The following is an 18,729-nucleotide window of genomic DNA, read 5'->3' on the forward strand; positions in this document are numbered from 1 at the left end:
GCCCTGTGATTCCAGAGGAATTCGTGGTATGCAGGTCATTGTTTCTGGTGGGCTGCAGGTCAACAACAGAACAAGCAGCTGCAGAGGATAACAGGCTGGCGTTTGCTTTCTAAAAATGTATGTGACTGTCAGAAACAAATACATTATGTTCTCTGAATGCATCAAAATGTAGAAGCGGCACATGAGAAGAAGGTGAAGAAAAAAAGCAAATAGAAATTCCTTTGTTGACAATGATAAATCCTTTATGACCAACCCTCCTTACTTTATTTAGAGTTGCTCAGTTGCCTCTCTCAAACAAACGAGTTGATTGTGTTCATAGATGGAAGGGTGCCCTCTTGTGGTCATAAAATAGAACTGAAGCAGAATTGTGGAGACTGGAAAATGTAATAAATAATAATGGTTTTATTAATCCACTCTAAATCTACTATCCATTATATATCCTGTATTTCACATTAGATACCACACCCTGGGAGCATTTCACCTACATCAGGTAATACACTGCCCTTCTGTCCGGGATCCCACTTAAATATTGACATCAATGACATCATCATCAGGACACACCCAGGACAATTATGTAACAACTGCATTGAACTGTAATGAACTCTAGTATGCCTTAAACATATATGAATCAATGTATTTCCAATAGTGAGCCGTAATGCACCTCAACAAGATGACAGATGCACAGCAACTTCATCTCATTCCATATTTCATATTAGCTCTTTTGTGGTTTTGTTTTTCCAATTTGTCTGGGTGCATTGGGTTTCTAAAAGTTTTTTGTTATTTGTACATGCTAATGCTGCTGGGTAAGCCTATTGAAAACAGCTCGGATTCAACCAAACGTAAGCAATAAAAACAAAACAACAATTTTGCCATCACAAAAATATAGATTAATGCAGGTTTAAATTACACCGCAAAAGCCAATCTCCAAAACTGCTTCCTAGTTTACAGCACAGTTAATTATCTGGCAACACAGTGAACAGCTGAATAGTACATATGTCAGTGAGTTGTACAGGACATCTGTGTCCTCTGCTGGAGAAATCCCCAGTGCACTGCACAGCCTCCAGCACAATGGATACATGTGTGCTCACATTTCATCGTGTCCCCTTCAGTGCCAATTAAGCAACATCATAACAGGTTTAGGTTTCAACTGCCGAGCTGGAAAATCTGAAGTTGTTTGTGCAGTGTTATCCACTCGATGTCCTGCAGTCACTTGTGTTATCAGCCTTTCAACACTGGGTGGTGCACTAAGAACAGAAATGACAAAGACTACTGGATTCTGATCTGGGCTGTGCAGTGCTGGTTGACTGGTTTAAGGAGGTCACACATGCAAAGAAAAGGAAGAGAGTACCTCATACAGTGCATCATTTGACACACAGCGGGTAGTATTGAGTATTGAACACGTCACCATTTTTCATTGACATGAAATTGTCACCAGATGTCGGTACAACCCAAGTAATCCATACATACAAAGAAAACCAATCAAATACGTTCAGAAATGAAGTTGTGTGAAATAAAATGGAATGACACAGGGAAAAAGTATTGAACACGCTTACTGAAATGTATTTAATACTTGGTACAAAAGCCTTTGTTGGTAATGACAGCTTCAAGACGCCTCCTGTATGGAGAAACTAGTCACATGCATTGCTCAGGTGTGATTTTGGCCCATTCTTCCACACAAACAGTCTTAAAATCTTGAATGTTCAGTGGGCCTCTTCTATGAACTCTGATCTTTAGTTCTTTCCATAGATTTTCTATTGGATTCAAGTCAGGTGATTGGCTGGGCCATTCTAGCAGCTTTATTTTCTTTCTCTGAAACCAGTTGAGTTTCCTTGGCTGTGTGTTTGGGATCATTGTCTTGCTGAAATGTCCGCCCTCGCTTCATCTTCATCATCCTGCTAGATGGCAGCAGATTTTATCAAGAATGTCTCTGTACATTTTTCCATTCGTCCTTCCTTCAATTATATGAAGTTTGCCAGTGCCGTATGCTGAAAAACAGCCCCACACCGTGATGTCCCACCTCCAAACTTCACTGTTGGTCTGGTGTTTTTGGGGTGATGTGCAGTGCCATTTGACCTCCAAACATGGTGTGTATTATGGCATCCAAAGAGTTCAATGTTGGTCTCATCTGACCAGACTATATTCTCCCAGTATTTCACAGGCTTGTCTAAATGTTGTGCAGCAAACTTTAAACCAGCTTCAACATGCTTTTGCGCAGTGAGCGTGCATACAGGCCACGGTGGTTGATGCATTAGTTATTGTTTTCTTTGAAACAATTGTACCTGCTAATTCCAGGTATTTCTGAAGCTCTCCACAAGGGGTCCTTGGCTCTTGGACAACTCTTCTGATAATTATTTTCACTCTGTCAGAAATCTTGCGAGGAGCACCTGGTCGTGGCCGGTTTATGGTGAAATGATGTTCTTTCCACTTCAGTGCTCACTGGAACATTCAGAAGTTTAGAAATCCTTCTGTAACCAATGCCATCAGTATGTTTTGCTACAATAAGGTTGTGAAGGTCTTGAGAGAGCTCTTTGCTTTTACCCATCATGAGATGTTTCTTGTGTGACACCTTGGTAATGAGACACCTTTTTATAGGCCATCAGTTGGGACTGAACCAGCTGATATTCATTTGCACTGACAAGGGGCAGGATTGCTTTCTAATTACTGATAGATTTCAGCTGGTGTCTTGGCTTTCCATGCCTTTTTGCACCTCCCTTTCTTCATGTGTTCAATCATTTTTCCCTGTGTCATTCCATTTTATTACACAAAACTTAATTTCTGAACGTATTTGTTTGGTTTTCTTTGTATGTATGGATTACTTGGGTTGTTACCGACATCTGGTGAAAATGTCATGTCAATAGCACCTTCAGAAATATATTTACTGAGAAAAATGGTGACGTGTTCACTACTTATTTTACCCGCTGTATGTTGATCTAGTCATATTTACATCAGAAATAATCTCATATAGACGGACCATGATAAACATAACCACCATAATCAAATCACTGTTAATGGTTCAGTTCATTACATTAGCCAAGCTGTTTTGAATTGGTGCTAAAGTTATTGACAATTAGTAACTGATGTAAAACGTAGTTATTCAATAACAGGTCTTTACTTTAGGGAAGGCATAATCACTGTTTAGATAGATGACATAAATGTGCATTTTTAGCCAATATAAAGCCTGATTGCACAATCTTTTCCCAGAGTTGAGTTGTGTCATTTTTCTCACAAGTGTTTGGTCGAGTAGAATATGAAACATGTCAGTGAATACTGGAGTCATGAGACAGCTGTACTGTATATCAAGAGTGAAAGCAAAACTATAACCAAATGAAGGCAGAAACTACTTTGTGGGTTGATATGTTCACAAAGCATGAAAGAAACTGGTCACACGTGGCAGCTTTCCAGGTGTGAGGACTGATGTTTGCATGAGGAGGAACCAAAAAAACCAGCCTGCATGTTTAAACTACTCATCTGTAGGTTTATGAGAAGTGCTTTCAGTAAACTGCATTTACCTATTTCAGATAAAGAGTTCTCTAGAGAAATATGCATGAACAACTGACTTCTCGATTTAGATTAAGAATTCAGCATGCAAATGAACCTAATTGCTATTGACTATTGCCTTTTTTTCAAGGCAATAGTCAATTTCATGGTCAAATTCTATATTAATAAAAAAATACTAGGTAACACTTTTCTACATATTTATTTTTTCATAAACAAAAACTGTATTTAAAACAACCAGCTCCCCAACAAGCCTCTGAACAGTAACGTCCCAGTAAAAACGCAGTCAAAAAGAAATTGTTACAAATCTTTTATTAAGATATTCATTATTTAATCCATTTTTGACATTTTCTCTATGATTTGTATTTATTTATTTTACAGTTGTTAATGTGCAATTACCTTTGATAATGTTGGGTCACAGTTACAGGGCTTTCACAAAGTTATTGGCACTTGGAACACAGATAGAAATAGGATGAGCAGTACAGGATGTCCACTGTCGCTACAGGGTTACAGAGGGCAAGGAGCAGGGGCGAAGACATGGGCAGACCAATTACTGCACAGGTTGTGAAGAAGCGTCGTTTCTGGGTAAATATATACCTCATGCTGCGAGTGCACAACAAACAATCTGACCTCTATGTGTGCGTCTATATATAATATACAGTATTTATCTATACATGTGTATAATCATATTTATATATGTACTGTTTAGTGACAAAAGGTTCCCCATGCCGTGCCACACCTTATCTATTCAAGTGTGTAGGTCTACATGTTTTGTAAACACATATGTTGAAGGTACAGAATTTGCAATGTGTTTAAAACGTACTGAAAAAAAAAGAAGCATGACGTCATTCTATTCTCAAACGCACACAAAGCATAACACAAGCTGATCACAGACTTATTGCAGATGAAGCAGTTTGCAAAAAGGTTGTGAGTGAGGTTACTTTTGGACAACAGAGAACATAACATTGAGAGGTACCATAACCATAGTTATTCTACTATAGGCTCAATATTATAACTGGGGTCAATGCTAAGGACATTATATATTTGGGCCGGGCGGCTGTGTTTTGACAGCAGACTAACATGGCATTAAAATGAACTCTGATTCACTGATGATATTTCAGTCAGTGTCATTTCATTCAGTAGGTCACCGTAAGAAGCTAAGTTGCTCCTCGCTTTAAAAGCTTCTTTATTGTTTACATTTTCTGAAGGGTATCAATGGTATTGTACTCTGATTTCCCTAATACCTCTGTAAAGGACACAATCAATAACTGCCCTGTAATAATGGAACTAAATCCAGACTTTTGAACAGTGATTTGACTATTGTCATACCTGGTATTTTTAGGCAGGAACATTGCCAGATTTAGTAGCCATCATGCTAAACAAGATATGAAGAAGATAGAATTTAATTCATCTGAATGTCTTATACTGGATTCATTTTGATGCACTAACTTAAGGCGTAATTTATGAAAATATTGGGCGAGAACAACAACGTTTAATCTGATCTCAACTGTAAACTTGGCCAAGTTAAAAGTCACTGAGCCAATTAAATGTGCATACTATGAATTTGTATTGAACCACCTAAAACCACTGCTTTGCCTCTCTCTGACACAGATGAATAAACTTGTGGAAGTGAAACATGACACCAGCTGCATGAAGGACAGGAAGCACAGCAGTCTTCACAGACACTGGGGAGGTATGCGGGGGAGGTATGTGGGGGAGGGGTGCTCATGTGGCAGCAACAGTCAAATGTAGAGCGTGCTGAGGTTTTGTTGTCATTACCCTTTAGAGAATACTTACAAGGTACTGCATTTTTGTTCTGTCCATATATCATCAGGTCAAACCAGTTCAGTAAACTCATCATGATTTGAATCAATAATGAAAATAGGCTGAGCTTCATCTGTCACGTTATTTCTTCAATAAGATTGACTCAACTGCCCCAAATAAGACACATCAATTTCTTCTCGGATTTCACCCTGTACCTGTCTTCAGAAAATCGAACCTCGTTAGAAATGCCCCTCCAGAAGCAGAAGGTAATCAGTCGTCTGTGAGAGCATTCCACGTTCCTAAATCACACCCAGACCATTTCCCCTTCAATCCATCTGCACCAGGAATGATGAATCCCTTCTGCTAAACTCTTACAGGTCATTCAAGAAGCTTCCAGCGAACACTAACTTTCACATAAAAATAGGTCCGTTGTTGACATTTCATAATCATATGTATCCAGCAACAGAAAGGAAGAACACTTGGGATTTAACGCAACAGTCATCTTGATTATTTACAGTAGGAATTTGTGCCACTTCTAAACAAGAAACACATGCAGACATGAAAAAAAAAAGAAAGAAGACAAATTCACCTACAGGGGTTCAATTGCTACACAACATTTCTCAAAAGGTGCGTGAACCAGTGGTTCTTCTCATTAAGGTGCAGGAACCTCCAATCCCACAGAAGGTGCGAAATCATGTCAAACTCTTAAAATAAAACTGTAAGCCATTTTGAATTTCCTTTTTAGATACATGAATAAACTACATACTAAAGAGACACAGCCGCACAGAAAGGCTCTCCTTCTTTACCAAACAACTGCTTCGACACACATGGATAGTACCATAACATCTATTTGCTTCAAGCAACATTGCCTCCTCGTGACATCACTGCACCCACCAGGCACATTTAAATATATTCAAATATAATTATTTCCTGTGACTTTTGCATGTCAGCAGATTGTATTTATTCAATAATTTCAGTACAAAGAATAAACTATTCAAGTTGTCAGATCAATAAATCCTTTATATTTCTACCAGTAATCTTTGAAATCGTGGGCCAATGTTTTATCGTAGGAGGCAAACATTGCAGGTTCACAACCTAACAAGAAATGGTTCTCATAGTCAACAGTCAAGCCAGCTGAATCAGTCTTTTTATTCCTTCTGTGCTAGTGAACAGAAGATGAAATGCTTCAAATTTAGCAGTTCAACTGCTCATTCCATCACTCTGCACTTTCAAATTAAGATAAAAATAAATGGCTGTGGGTCTTGTGATAAGACTGCTTTATTAAACTCCTTTTTATGCAAAAATAGCACTTTTCCTTATTTGACAAGACCTCTTTCAATAAAACATGAAGATCGAGATTTTAAAACAATCCCTTTCACTCTCTTTGCTCACACCGTTCTAGGCATGGACACTTGTATAAATATAGTTTTTCTTCTAAAAATATGACCATCTTTGATAACCTGTTGCCCTTTAAATTTTCTTTACAATCATCTCAGTAAAAAGCTTTACCCTTCTCTCTGGATCACTTTTTCAGTTCATAGACGGAGAAACATGCTAAAAATTTAGAAAAAAGAGAAAGATGAGATAAATTTCTATAAGACACTGCACAGTGAAACACTCAGGTGCAAATCTCTGGTCTCGAGAAAGACGATGTGGTGAAGAATACTTGCAGGGTGGTGATGTTAGGGGAGGAAGAACAGGTAGTGTTAATGTTTACGACCATATCCATTTTAAATTGAGTTCTTTTTCTAGGCTGGACTACGAGATGTTAGGGTTGCATAGAGAAAAATGCCACTGACACTTAAATTCAGAATACTCCCCACCTCAACTCCTAGCCCGTCTATCAAGCCACACCTTCCTCCTCAGGCTACACTAGCAACTCACCCCATCACCTGCATTTAAGGGAATGTATTTAATATGCAACAGTGGATACACTTACACACATTAAAAAGACAAGGGGAGGCAGAGGGCAGTTAGGAGAAAATCCCTCTCACTCTCTCCCTTTACTCAACTAGCTCCATTGTACAGTCATAAAGCAAAAAATTAAAGTTTTCATGTCCTGGTTACATCAGGGTGACAACAACTGTTGACCCTAGCAGTGTAGTATAGATAGTCAGATGTGAGAGATCAGCGTGGGCCAAAGAGTGTAGAGGCAAGCAGAACTGGAGAATACTGGTGTGTGTGTGTGTGTGTGTGTGTGTGTGTGTGTGTGTGTGTGTGTGTGTGTGTGTGTGTGTGTGTGTGTGTGTGTGTGTGTGTGTGTGTGTGTGTCACCAAATTTCAAACTTCCCCGGCCACAATGTTCAAAATAACGGTCCTCCGTCACCGCCCACACCTGGTAGCGATTCACCTGAAGAGCCACCTGACTCCATGCCAACACCGCCGGCGGCCTCCAGAGAGGCGGGGTCAAAGGCTGGATCCGCCCCCAGGGTGTCGTCCTCAATCTTGACGCCGTCAGGAAGGAAAGCAGTGTAGGCGTCGCTCTCAGCCATCAGCAGCTTCAGCTTGGGGATCCAGCTCTTACGGACCACGCGTCTGGCGTTGGTGCACATGTCGGCTGCGATGGCGTTCATCTCGCTCTCTTTGAAGGTGGTGGCAAAGTTCTGGCAGTAAACTGACACGGAAGAGGAAAAAAACAAAACGTTAGGCTGATTGGACCTCATGCTGGGAACTACAACTGAGAACTAATGTCATGAAACAGACAGGAAGCTAAACAACAGACACAGTGCTCAGGGGACACCTTTTAATGTTAAGTAAGTGGAACACACATACATACTTAAGGAGTAATGTGTGGTATGGTACTCATTCATTTTATCCTTTTTTAAATGTTTTCCCACTTGGCACAACATCTCCTACTTGCTAGGTGCATGGAGAATTCAAACAGCCTGAAGTATCAGAGCTCCGCCTCCTCCTTCAAAGCAACACACATTATTGTTCCTGCATCTGGTCAGTCTGGGACTACATCCCAAGATTAAACTGTATATGTAAAATTCAAAGTCATCAAAATGACATCAACGTTCATACACACTTTAGTTTATGGTGAATACTGTATAAATCTCCCTAAAGTAGGACATTTAAAGAGAGATTATCTTTGCATATCTTACAGGCCCTCTCATTGGTTTGTAAATGTACGTTCTTCAGATCCCTTAAACATGTCCCGCTGTCTCTCTCGTTTCACTAACCAGATGTATGGACTATTTTTTTCATCTTCACAAAGTTAACCCAGACTTCACTGAGCTATCAAAGGAGTTACACAAGTTTCCCCTCTCCATAAATGTGTGAGCACATTATGACCTATGCGCACGCACACATATGTGAACATAGGTGGATGTTGCCATCTAGTGGTCACTGTGGGTTATTACCTAATGCTAATCACAGGGTGCCATAGGAAGCAAATATCCTTCCATTTGCACTTCCATTCAAAAGTAGCCTAAAAACAGGCATGTTTAACTGTTGATGTTTAACAGCCAATAATTCAATTCAGCAACAACATGCATGTATATGTTTATGTAAAATATGAATGCATGTACATCCCCCTCTATCTGTACCCAACATCACAAGCAAATGTGGAAATTGTTTGCATGCTTGTGGGCAAACACCCACAGACAGAGAAACATGTCCGCTCACATTTGACCGCATGCAGAACTCTGTTGTCCAGGGGCTTGCGGCTCGGGTCATTGGTGGACGAGCGGATTCCTGTTCCACAGCTGTTGGCCAGAGTATTCCTGAAACATCAAAAATAACAATGATTTGCACAGAAAACAAAACAGATGCCAACATTTTTTCTTATATCCCTCTAATGCCAGCAGATAAAAAAAAAAATACATTAATCTCTGTATTAAAAAGGAAGCTCTGCTCACTTTACATGAAACACTTGCAGAAATAGACACAGACAGAAGGAACAAACCTGTCAAAGAAGGCAGCCAGCAGCCTCCTGAGCAGCACCTTGTGTCTGGTCCCCGCGCTCACATGACAGTTCATTAGCTGGGCTCGCGATATAAACACAGAAGTACCTGCAAAGAAAGCATATATGCATGAATACCAACAAACAAATGAACCAGCAATCATCATCAGTACGTGTCACCATTTGTGACTTATTTATTGTCTCGCAACAGGGTAATCTATTCATTTTAACATTGTATGGTTCAGATATAGAAAGTAGAAAGATCTTCACTTTGATTTCCTGGAATTGATAATCTGTTTACCTAGAGCCAGTCTGATTCATATCAAGCATTGCAGCTGTTATTTCGGTGTGAGGAGGCTGTCCTTGTATGTTTAGAGTTATGCTTCTTTGCCAACCTAAACTTCTTTTTCTTTTTTGTTCGTTCTGTTTAATGCTCTCTCTAGATACATATACACATCTGTGTCACAGGTTTCATAATCGGTATAATCTTAATATTATTATGGTATGCCCAATACATGTCTTTTCTTGAGTTTTTGCCTTAAACTACCCATCAATACCAGCTCGGTGTATGTTGCCTCCCTCGCTTACTTTCTTTATTCATGACTCTCTCTCAGTCACACAATATATTCAGAGGTATTTAACCCAGATGATGTCCTTGGCATAAACACACCAAGCTGAATATGTAGTACTGCCACTTGATCTGTATACCAAAGTATAAGTAAGTCCAGTCATTAGAGAACAGCTTCCTCTAAATATGTGCATACATATAAATGCCATTGGCCTTGTCTGACATTGGTATTTTGATGCATGTATATTTTATACCTCAAATACATTTGTCTTCCATTTTTTAAAGGCTTTCATTAACACGTAGAAGAAAGATTCTGTGCATCTTGCCAACTCGCTTCTGTAAAAGTCTGTTTTGGTGAAGACACCAACCATACCTGAGACTAACTCTAGTTTCTCAGCAGGGTCTCCTTCCTCGTACAGTTTGGGATGACAGCGGTTGCCTATCTGAGCGATGAGTTCTGCAGGGAGACATGTGAGGTCTCTGCCTCGCATGCGACCCCGTGTCTCTGTGTGGTCTGGTAGAGCCTCAACACGCTCACCAGCTGCTGGAGAAAAACAATGCTGTAGATTAGAATAAATCCATATCACTTTAACACACAGAGAAAATAGAGTGCACAGGACAACGCCTGCTAGAATCAGAAATACAGCAAATTACTATTAAAGCAATATAAATAAAACAGGGAATCTATCATCAAAGATATAAGTGGGTGTTAACCTGAGGCCACATGACCCCTGTCCTCTGTCTTACAGGTTTAACTTTACACACTGCTCTGTCTCATGTCCATTACCTGCGGCTCCCATGTTGAGCATGCTGTACATGGTATACATGTTGCAGATTTGCCTGTACTGCTCTTCAGCACATTCATCCGTCCCCTCCTCCTCTTCTTCATCGTCATGGTAGCTGATCGGTGAGTCACTGGCGTAGGTGCTCAGGGTGCCGGGGCTGGCGCCCTCTGACGTGCCGAGCCCTGCGGCAGAGCTCCCGTTGGTGCCACTCAGCCCGCCACTGGCCACCATGCCCGCCAGGCTGGTTGCGTTGGCACCCATACCCATGGCCAGTCCGAGCGCTCCAGGGCTCTGAATGGCACTGCCCCGCACTGCCTCCTGGGAATAACGGGCTGCCTTCCTGGCCCCGCCTCCTCCCCCTGAGCCTGACCCGCTTCCATCTCGGCTGCTGCCACCCTCCCACAGACGCTTGGCTACAGGAGTGCAGACCACTGAGTAAGGAGTGGCTGCTTCCGGCTGGCTGGAAGGCTGCTCTGTCTTCACCCGTGAAACCAGAGGGAGCGGCGTCAGGCATGAGGCAGGTCGGCCTCCACTGTTACTGGTTTGCGTTACGGGGCTCTGGGGCTCCGAAGGCGGGGCCTCCTCGGCGTTAAGGCCCTGTGAGTCGCAGCTGGGAGAGGAGACCTAGAAATGAAAGTATACATTAACTTTATGTCAGCTTACATGAACACACTGATGTACCAACAGATATGTTTGGCTGCGCTGGTGGCTGTGCCGAAGGATGCTCGGTCTCAACAACCATTGGTCAGACTCCCTTCATATTTTGTATGATTATTAATTAATAATTAAGTGCCCCCCCTTTATTAACTAGAAAGAATGTCACACTTTAACTTCCACAAGCACTTCAACTGGGATCTTCAAATCAAACTTAGACCTCGAACCGATACCTGGGCTTTGGGTATCGACCCTTACTGAGTACTGAGTACCAGTGTTTCATTATTAAGCTGTATTTCACTGTGTGGAAGAGACCGGGATCATTGTTTTAACTGTAAGGAAACAATAAGCTTGACTTAAACATTACTTTTCTTAACTTTGTAAAAAAAATAATAAATTAGTAGTTAAATGTACAGAACTCATATTTACTGAAATAACGGGATCTGATACCAGATGCGCCAATTGTCACCGACCAATCCAGCTATTTGAGCCAGTATCGGACCTTGATCCGATGTCGGCATCGGTGCATCTCTACTTCTCAACAATGAAAAGGTATTTCAACAACTACAGGGCAGATTTATCTTAAATTCCTTTAGCTAATACATGCGCCACTGCAGATAATCCTCTTATTATTGCCATTCCAAACACCTGAGCCAAAATATATTTCAGAATTGTTCCAACTGGAATACACACTTCATTTGAATCAGACAATTCACACACACACACAAAAAAAAATCGCATAACCCTTAACAGTAATTTTCTGTTGATTTGACCCATTGGGCTCTCTGCCACTGAGATTCTGCTGTCCCCTAAAGTGAATGACATTTGGTTTGTGTGTTTATTGTGCTCAAAGCATTACACATTTAAAAAGCTGAACAGGCTTCTTGTCCCTTTTTCAGATAATCTGTCTCAGATACTGTGTTATTTGCTTTGTGTTAGTTCCAACTGTAAACTTTTTCAGCCTTACCTTGAGGAAGAACTCCGTGCCCTTCTCCATGATCTGTTGGATCTGCAGGAAGCCGGCAGTATACATGAGAAGAAACTGATCGCCCACCGTCATGCTGAGGCGGCCCGTGTAGCAGAAAGACAAAATCTGCTGGAAGCTCTGGGGCTGCACGGCCGACGGGAGCTCCACTACGGTGGGGCTCGTCTCGTTGCTGCTACCACCTCCACTATTGCTGTTGCTGAAAAGGTCCCGGAAATAAGAACTGCTAGCAGCCAGCACAGCTCGATGGGCCTGAGACAAAAGCAGATTTAGAAAGCGTCCCATTAGAACTTAGAAGAGAATATTAAATGGCAGATTTAAGATTTTAGGTATGTACTCTTCTTTTCACTGAATGATTTAAAATCAGAGAGGGTTCCTTGCTCTGAGGACACGGTCCTAAGAGACTCTTATGAACTAATTTACTGAATGGGCTGGATATCATTCCAATCTGTTTTGGTACCACAACAAAACTAGAATTAGCCTAAATAAAAGTATTAAAATGAAATAAGTATAAATGAAATCATGTAATAAAAGACTAAGATGTTAACCATTATGCAAGCATCTGGAGCCAAGTATAGATAAATGTAATCAGTATTTAAGTATTTGTTCTAACCCCAACCATTAATTATGCATTTATTAAATAGGTCTTTAACATAATATGAATCCTAAAATGCTGATTTGAAATTCTCCCAAAGAAAACCATAGCAAAGTGAAGACACTGAGCTCTCTTAGTTTTGGGGTCATTGAGGGAGTTTAAAACAAGATTACAGGGCAGACAAGGTCAAGAAAATCTGCCAAGATAAGAGTGAGGAATAACATCCAGCCAAGACTCTGGGCAATGTAATTGGGGGCAATCTAACCCATTGCCTTTACAGACGGAGGGAAATGACATGCTATTAAAGTGCTGTTGTCATTTAAAGTGAAGACTACAACGGGGGATTTAACTAATCGCCAAACCTTCAGCTACAAAAGGAAGAGTTTAGTAAAATCTCTCTCTCAAAATCATACTGACAGGAAAAGCTGCTCTCTGTGAAAGTGTATCATCATTCCAGGTTGGACTATCCAGTTACAAAGTTCCAAAAAAAAAGTCACACGTTGCAAAAGTTACAATGACCGCCCCCTGTTTTCAGACTGTCCAAACAACACTTCTTCTGAAGTATAATGGCATTCCATCCTCCATCCAACCAGGCTGCCATGGAGAAACCGGACTAATTGTTTACACCCAAGCCTGAGCATCTCTTAATTTAGCCTGGACTTTCAATACGAGTGTAATTTCCATTTAAAAACAAAAATAACTCGCTGTCCCACCAGTACCTTGAAGGCATGGCCCTTAACCACCACGGAGACATCGCAGTAGAGGCCCTGGAGCCGCTGCTCGTTCAGACACTCTAAGACATTGTTGCCAAAGTTTGGGATCGCCATCTGGAGGGTCTGGGCCATGGTGCGCCGACGCACACCACCAAAGGGTCTAGTTGGGAAAGAAAAACAGAAAGAATTGAAAAGTGTGAGAAGGAATATAGAGAAACGACACAATTACAGTCAGCAAAACTGTAATAAATACGTTATAAACACTGGTTATTAAACAGAGGTTCAGCTTCACTCGGAATGATCAGTTGATGCTGTCACAGCTCAACAGGGTTTGTATTTTAGTGTTTACACTGGTTTATGGTCATGAGTAGGGTCATGTTCCCGGGTGGGATAAGCCGAGCATGCCCATTTACAACAACAAACACTGATTTACCCTGGGCTTTGTCTTTTGTGAAAGAAGCAGGAGGCAATGCAAGGAGGAGGTGCAATCTAACATGGCTGTGTTAAAAGACAGAAAGCTCAGGGACTTAAAAGAAAACAGGTGAGGAATGTCAGACTCTTACATTAATGGACACAATAAACCGGCTGACGGTTTTCCACCAGGACAAAGTAATACCAAACAAACACTAAATCTAATGGAAGTTGACTTTGTATTACTACCAGGCTAAATTATTCACTATCTATTCTAGATTAAAAAGTCCAGAATAAGCATTCTATCCCTTGGCATATCCAATTGACTTGGACCACAAGTATTTCTTCACACAGTCCTACTGAAGGCCGCTGGCAGGCTCACAGGACGTTGATATTTGAAACAAAGTTTTGTTGAAGCTTCCAGGGATAATCTACGTTGCATTAATCCTATACGTCACTTTAGCCTTGCAGTGGTTGTTATTGCCAGTAGTGGGCTCAGTAAAGGCCTTTTTTATTTTCTGTCTCCTATGAACCCTGTGTCCTTAGATAACTGGGCCATGGTCTGTTATTCTATGTGCAGAAGTGTGTGGCCTAAACAAACAGCACATAGCATGTTTCCATTCACCTCTCTAAACAGTCAAAGGCAAACATACCCATTTGCCCTGCACCCTCACGTAGATTCCTATATTATGAATGTCAATATTAAATTAAAGTGAACCAAAGTTTGCTCTGCCGAGGATATGGACCCTGTGCACAGACTCTGATACAGCTCGATTCTGTGAGATCAAGCTTTGTTCCCGGGATTCACATACGCATTATATGCCCTCTGTACCCACAACCACCATATCACCTCCACAATCACAGCCCGGACAACAGAGCCATTGATAAGCCCATGTGGTGGCATTTTATTGGCCATAAACCTTTACTTAAAGCACAATACCAGATATACACAGATGAGTGTACAGGCCTAGATAAAGCTGCTTTCATGACGGATGTTTTACCACTGAAAAGTGTTGCATGGGTGCAAGCTGCAGATGCACACACACACACACACATGTGATGATACATACCAAACAAAGGCAATCTCTGAAACTGTGAGAAGAAACTGATTGAAGCCCACTCTGTGAGAGGCATACAACCAACTTTGGTGCGAGTGACTGGTGAGGGCTGGAGTGAGCCGCCCCATCATATCCAAAGCCTTTGAGTTGGGACCTCGCCAAGCTCCAGGGTAAAGAGAAATGCTCTCTTTGTCTCTGTCTCACTCAAGCTCCATCTCCCTCATACTAAAACACAGATGCGCACACACAAACTCAAACAAACCCACAAAAGGCACACTGAGTCACACACAGACATGAGACAATACTGCTTGTTTACAGTTTGGCGAGCCGCAGCGAGCACACATGCGTGCGCATAAAGACACACAAACGCGGGGCTGAGAGCAGGGTGTGTTTGCACAGTTTACCCTGGCAGTGAGAGAGAATGTGACTGTGTGTGTGTGTGTGTGTGTGTGTGTGTGTGCGTGCGTGCATGTGTGTCTGTATGCACCAAGGAGGGGCAGTGAGGCCTGTAGAGATGAGAGGGATCATCTCAGGTCCTTATTCCATTAAATATATAGAGCGCAGCCACGTGAACGGGTGAAATTCACCCCAACTCACCCTGTGGCTGAAAGCAACCAGCCTGAGGAAAGTAGGTCATACATACTCACAACATACTTAAGACCTGAGCCTTTTTATGGGGACTGTTGTGCCCACATTCAAAGGCCTTATGTTGTGTTATGATAGGACGGCTTTCAACATATTTGGGAACTTATACTGTCTGACTTCTTTCCAGTTTGTCCAGTTTTTCCCCATTTGAATAAAAGCATGGATATGCTGTGGATATGCCTGATTACTGTGGAGTCATTGGTGCAGCTGGCACACAATGCTTTCTCTCTATAGGCATTTCCTGGTTCTCATGTGTCCATGCCTGCAAATGAAGACATATGAACAGGCCCGGTTTGCAAATATTCTTCTATGAATAAAGAGCAGCACAGACATAGACAGCTCCTAAACTTCTGAACTCCATGCTGTGTGTGTGTGTGTGTGTGTGTGTGTGTGTGTGTGTGTGTGGATGTCCTATTGGAGTCTCCTATGACTGACTGAATGGGGGAGCAGATGAGGAGATGAGGAGGAGCAGATGAGGAGGAGCAGATGAAGAGGAGCAGATGAGGAGGAGCAGATGAGGAGGAGCAGATGAGGAGGAGCAGATGAGGAGGAGCAGATGAGAGGAGCAGAGGAGGAGATGAAGAGGAGCAGATGAGGAGATGAAGAGGAGCAGATGAGGAGGAGCAGATGAGGAGATGAGGAGGAGCAGATGATGAGGAGGAGCAGATGAGGAGGAGCAGATGAAGAGGAGCAGATGAGGAGATGAGGAGGAGCAGATGAAGAGGAGCAGATGAGGAGCAGATGAGGAGCAGATGAGGAGGAGCAGATGAGGAGGAGCAGATGAAGAGGAGCAGATGAGGAGGAGCAGATGAAGAGGAGCAGATGATGAGGAGCAGATGAGGAGGAGCAGATGAGGAGGAGCGCCTGAGGGCTCCACTGTCTGCTGGCACCGGAGGCGACACATGATGGCAGCCAGCCTCGGTGATCCCCGGCTGCAGGCGGCGGTGTGCTCCCGTTAAAAAGCACATTCAAGTGTCTCCTCTCTCCTCCCTCCTCTCTCCTCCCTCCTCTCTCCTCCCTCCTCTGCGGCTGGCAGCCTTCACCAGAAAGGTTCGATGCCCTCTCCCATCCGCAGCAGCAGGCCTATGGATCTGGCTAATGGCTAAGCTAAAGCTGCTGTGAAACATTTGGGGTTGGCCCCTGCGCACCATCCACCTCATGCACACACTCAGCTGCACAATGTCAAAAAAAAGCATTTCCGCAAATGTAGCAAAAAAAGCAGACGGGACACTTACTGGCGGAGCGGACGGGGGAAGCGGTGCTGCGTCGCCGGCTGTCAAGCCCAAAATGTTGCAGATTTAAATGTGTTGGTGATGGGGGAAATCGCTCCCCCTGCCATTCTCCATTCTACCGACATCAACAGGTCATCCCAGGACACGCAGCAGCAGCAGCAGCTGAGGGCAGGCCAGACGGAACCAGTGCGGCACGGAGCGGAGGGGGACGCGCACAACAAGGCGCAAGTGTTGCTGTGCCAAGACCCAGAAACAGGAGCGAGGCTACACTCACATGACAATGTAACGAGCAGACAAGTTGACACAGTGATGCATCCCACTGTGGGACGCTGGGGGGAGTGTGGGACAGTGCAGAGCTGCACCCTTCCCCCTGAGAGGAGGAGACCTTTTATGCCAAACTTTCATTGTCCCGTCTCCAGTGGCCCGTTCATCATCATCAACCCAAACCCACTCCTCCTCCTCCCTCCTCCTCTTCCTCCCTCCTCCTCCAGCCAGGACACTCACCCCGGGTCGGGATGTGGATGCAGCCTCCTGGGTTCACAGGAGGAGACGCAGCGCTCTCTGGCCCTGCTGTTCCGTGCTCCAGGCAGCCATTCAGTCAGCCAGTCAGTCAGTCAGTCAGTGCTCTCCAAACGCAGAGAGCAGAGCCATCGAGGGCGGTACAGTCTCCCAGGGGACTGCGGAACACAGAGCCACTGATCGAGAGGAAGAAGAGGAGGAAGAAGAGGAGCATGACGCGCTCGTCGTTCAGTGGCATGATCGTTCCGAGCGCTGCGTCGGGCTCACGGAGACCGATCCCCCGGTGCGCATTGGCTCAGCAGAGCAGCAGCCTGGAAGAGGAAACATAGCCCGCCTCTCTGCCTGCATGAGAGGGAGAGAAGTGGGGGAATGCATGAACTAATGCATGAACTAATGCATGAACTATACATGAACTAATGCATGAACTAATGCATGAACTAATGCATGAACTAATACATGAACTAATGCATGAACTAATGCATGAACTAATGCATGAACTTATGCATGAACTAATACATGAACTAATACATGAACTAATACATGAACTAATGCATGAACTAATGCATGAACTAATGCATGAACTAATACATGAACTAATGCATGAACTAATGCATGAACTACATGAACTAATAAATGAACTAATACATGAACTAATACATGAACTAATGCATGAACTAATACATGAACTAATACATGCATGAACTAATGCATGAACTAATACATGAACTAATGAACTAATACATGAACTAATACATGAACTAATACATGAACTAATACATGAACTAATGCATGAACTAATGCATGAACTAATACATGAACTAATACATGAACTAATACATGAACTAATACATGAACTAATACATGAACTAATACATGAACTAATACATGAACTAATACATGAAACATAATGCATGAACTAATACATGAACATGAACTAATACATGAACTAATACATGAACTAATGCATGAACTAATACATGAACTAATAATGAACTAACATGAACTAATACATGAACTAATACATGAACTAATACATGAACTAATACATGAACTAATGCATGAACTAATACATGAACTAATACATGAACTAATGCATGAACTTATAGCCTACATGAACTAATACATGAACTAATGCATGAACTAATACATGAACTAATACATGAACTAATACATGAACTAATACATGAACTAATGCATGAACTAATATGAACATGAACTAATACATGAACTAATACATACATGAACTAATACATGAACTATGAACTAATACATGAACTAATACATGAACTAATACATGAACTAATACATGAACTAATGCATGAACTAATACATGAACTAATGATGAACTAATACATGAACTAATACATGAACTAATACATGAACTAATACATGAACTAATAC

At 42.2% G+C, this 18,729-nt stretch overlaps 1 protein-coding gene across 2 annotated transcripts; it reads right to left on the reverse strand.

Moving 5' to 3' along the window:
• Positions 1 to 3,800: 3,800 nt before the first annotated feature.
• Positions 3,801 to 17,219, reverse strand: LOC129099008 (nucleus accumbens-associated protein 1). Of its 2 annotated transcripts, none has more exons than XM_054608160.1 (8): positions 16,813 to 17,219; positions 13,470 to 13,623; positions 12,138 to 12,407; positions 10,519 to 11,140; positions 10,105 to 10,272; positions 9,167 to 9,272; positions 8,887 to 8,984; positions 3,801 to 7,873 (listed from the first exon to the last, which is right to left on the reverse strand). In XM_054608160.1, the coding sequence occupies exons 2-8, from the start codon at positions 13,593 to 13,595 to the stop codon at positions 7,563 to 7,565; spliced, it is 1,701 nt and encodes a 566-aa protein (XP_054464135.1). In that variant the 5' UTR covers positions 13,596 to 13,623; positions 16,813 to 17,219; the 3' UTR covers positions 3,801 to 7,562. The 2 variants fall into 2 exon arrangements, with proteins under 2 accessions (XP_054464135.1, XP_054464134.1); XM_054608159.1 differs by having other exon boundaries at positions 10,105 to 10,275.
• Positions 17,220 to 18,729: the final 1,510 nt, after the last annotated feature.

The sequence above is a fragment of the Anoplopoma fimbria genome, chromosome 11 (genome assembly GCF_027596085.1).
Source record: "Anoplopoma fimbria isolate UVic2021 breed Golden Eagle Sablefish chromosome 11, Afim_UVic_2022, whole genome shotgun sequence".
NCBI classification, from domain to species: Eukaryota; Metazoa; Chordata; class Actinopteri; order Perciformes; family Anoplopomatidae; genus Anoplopoma; species Anoplopoma fimbria.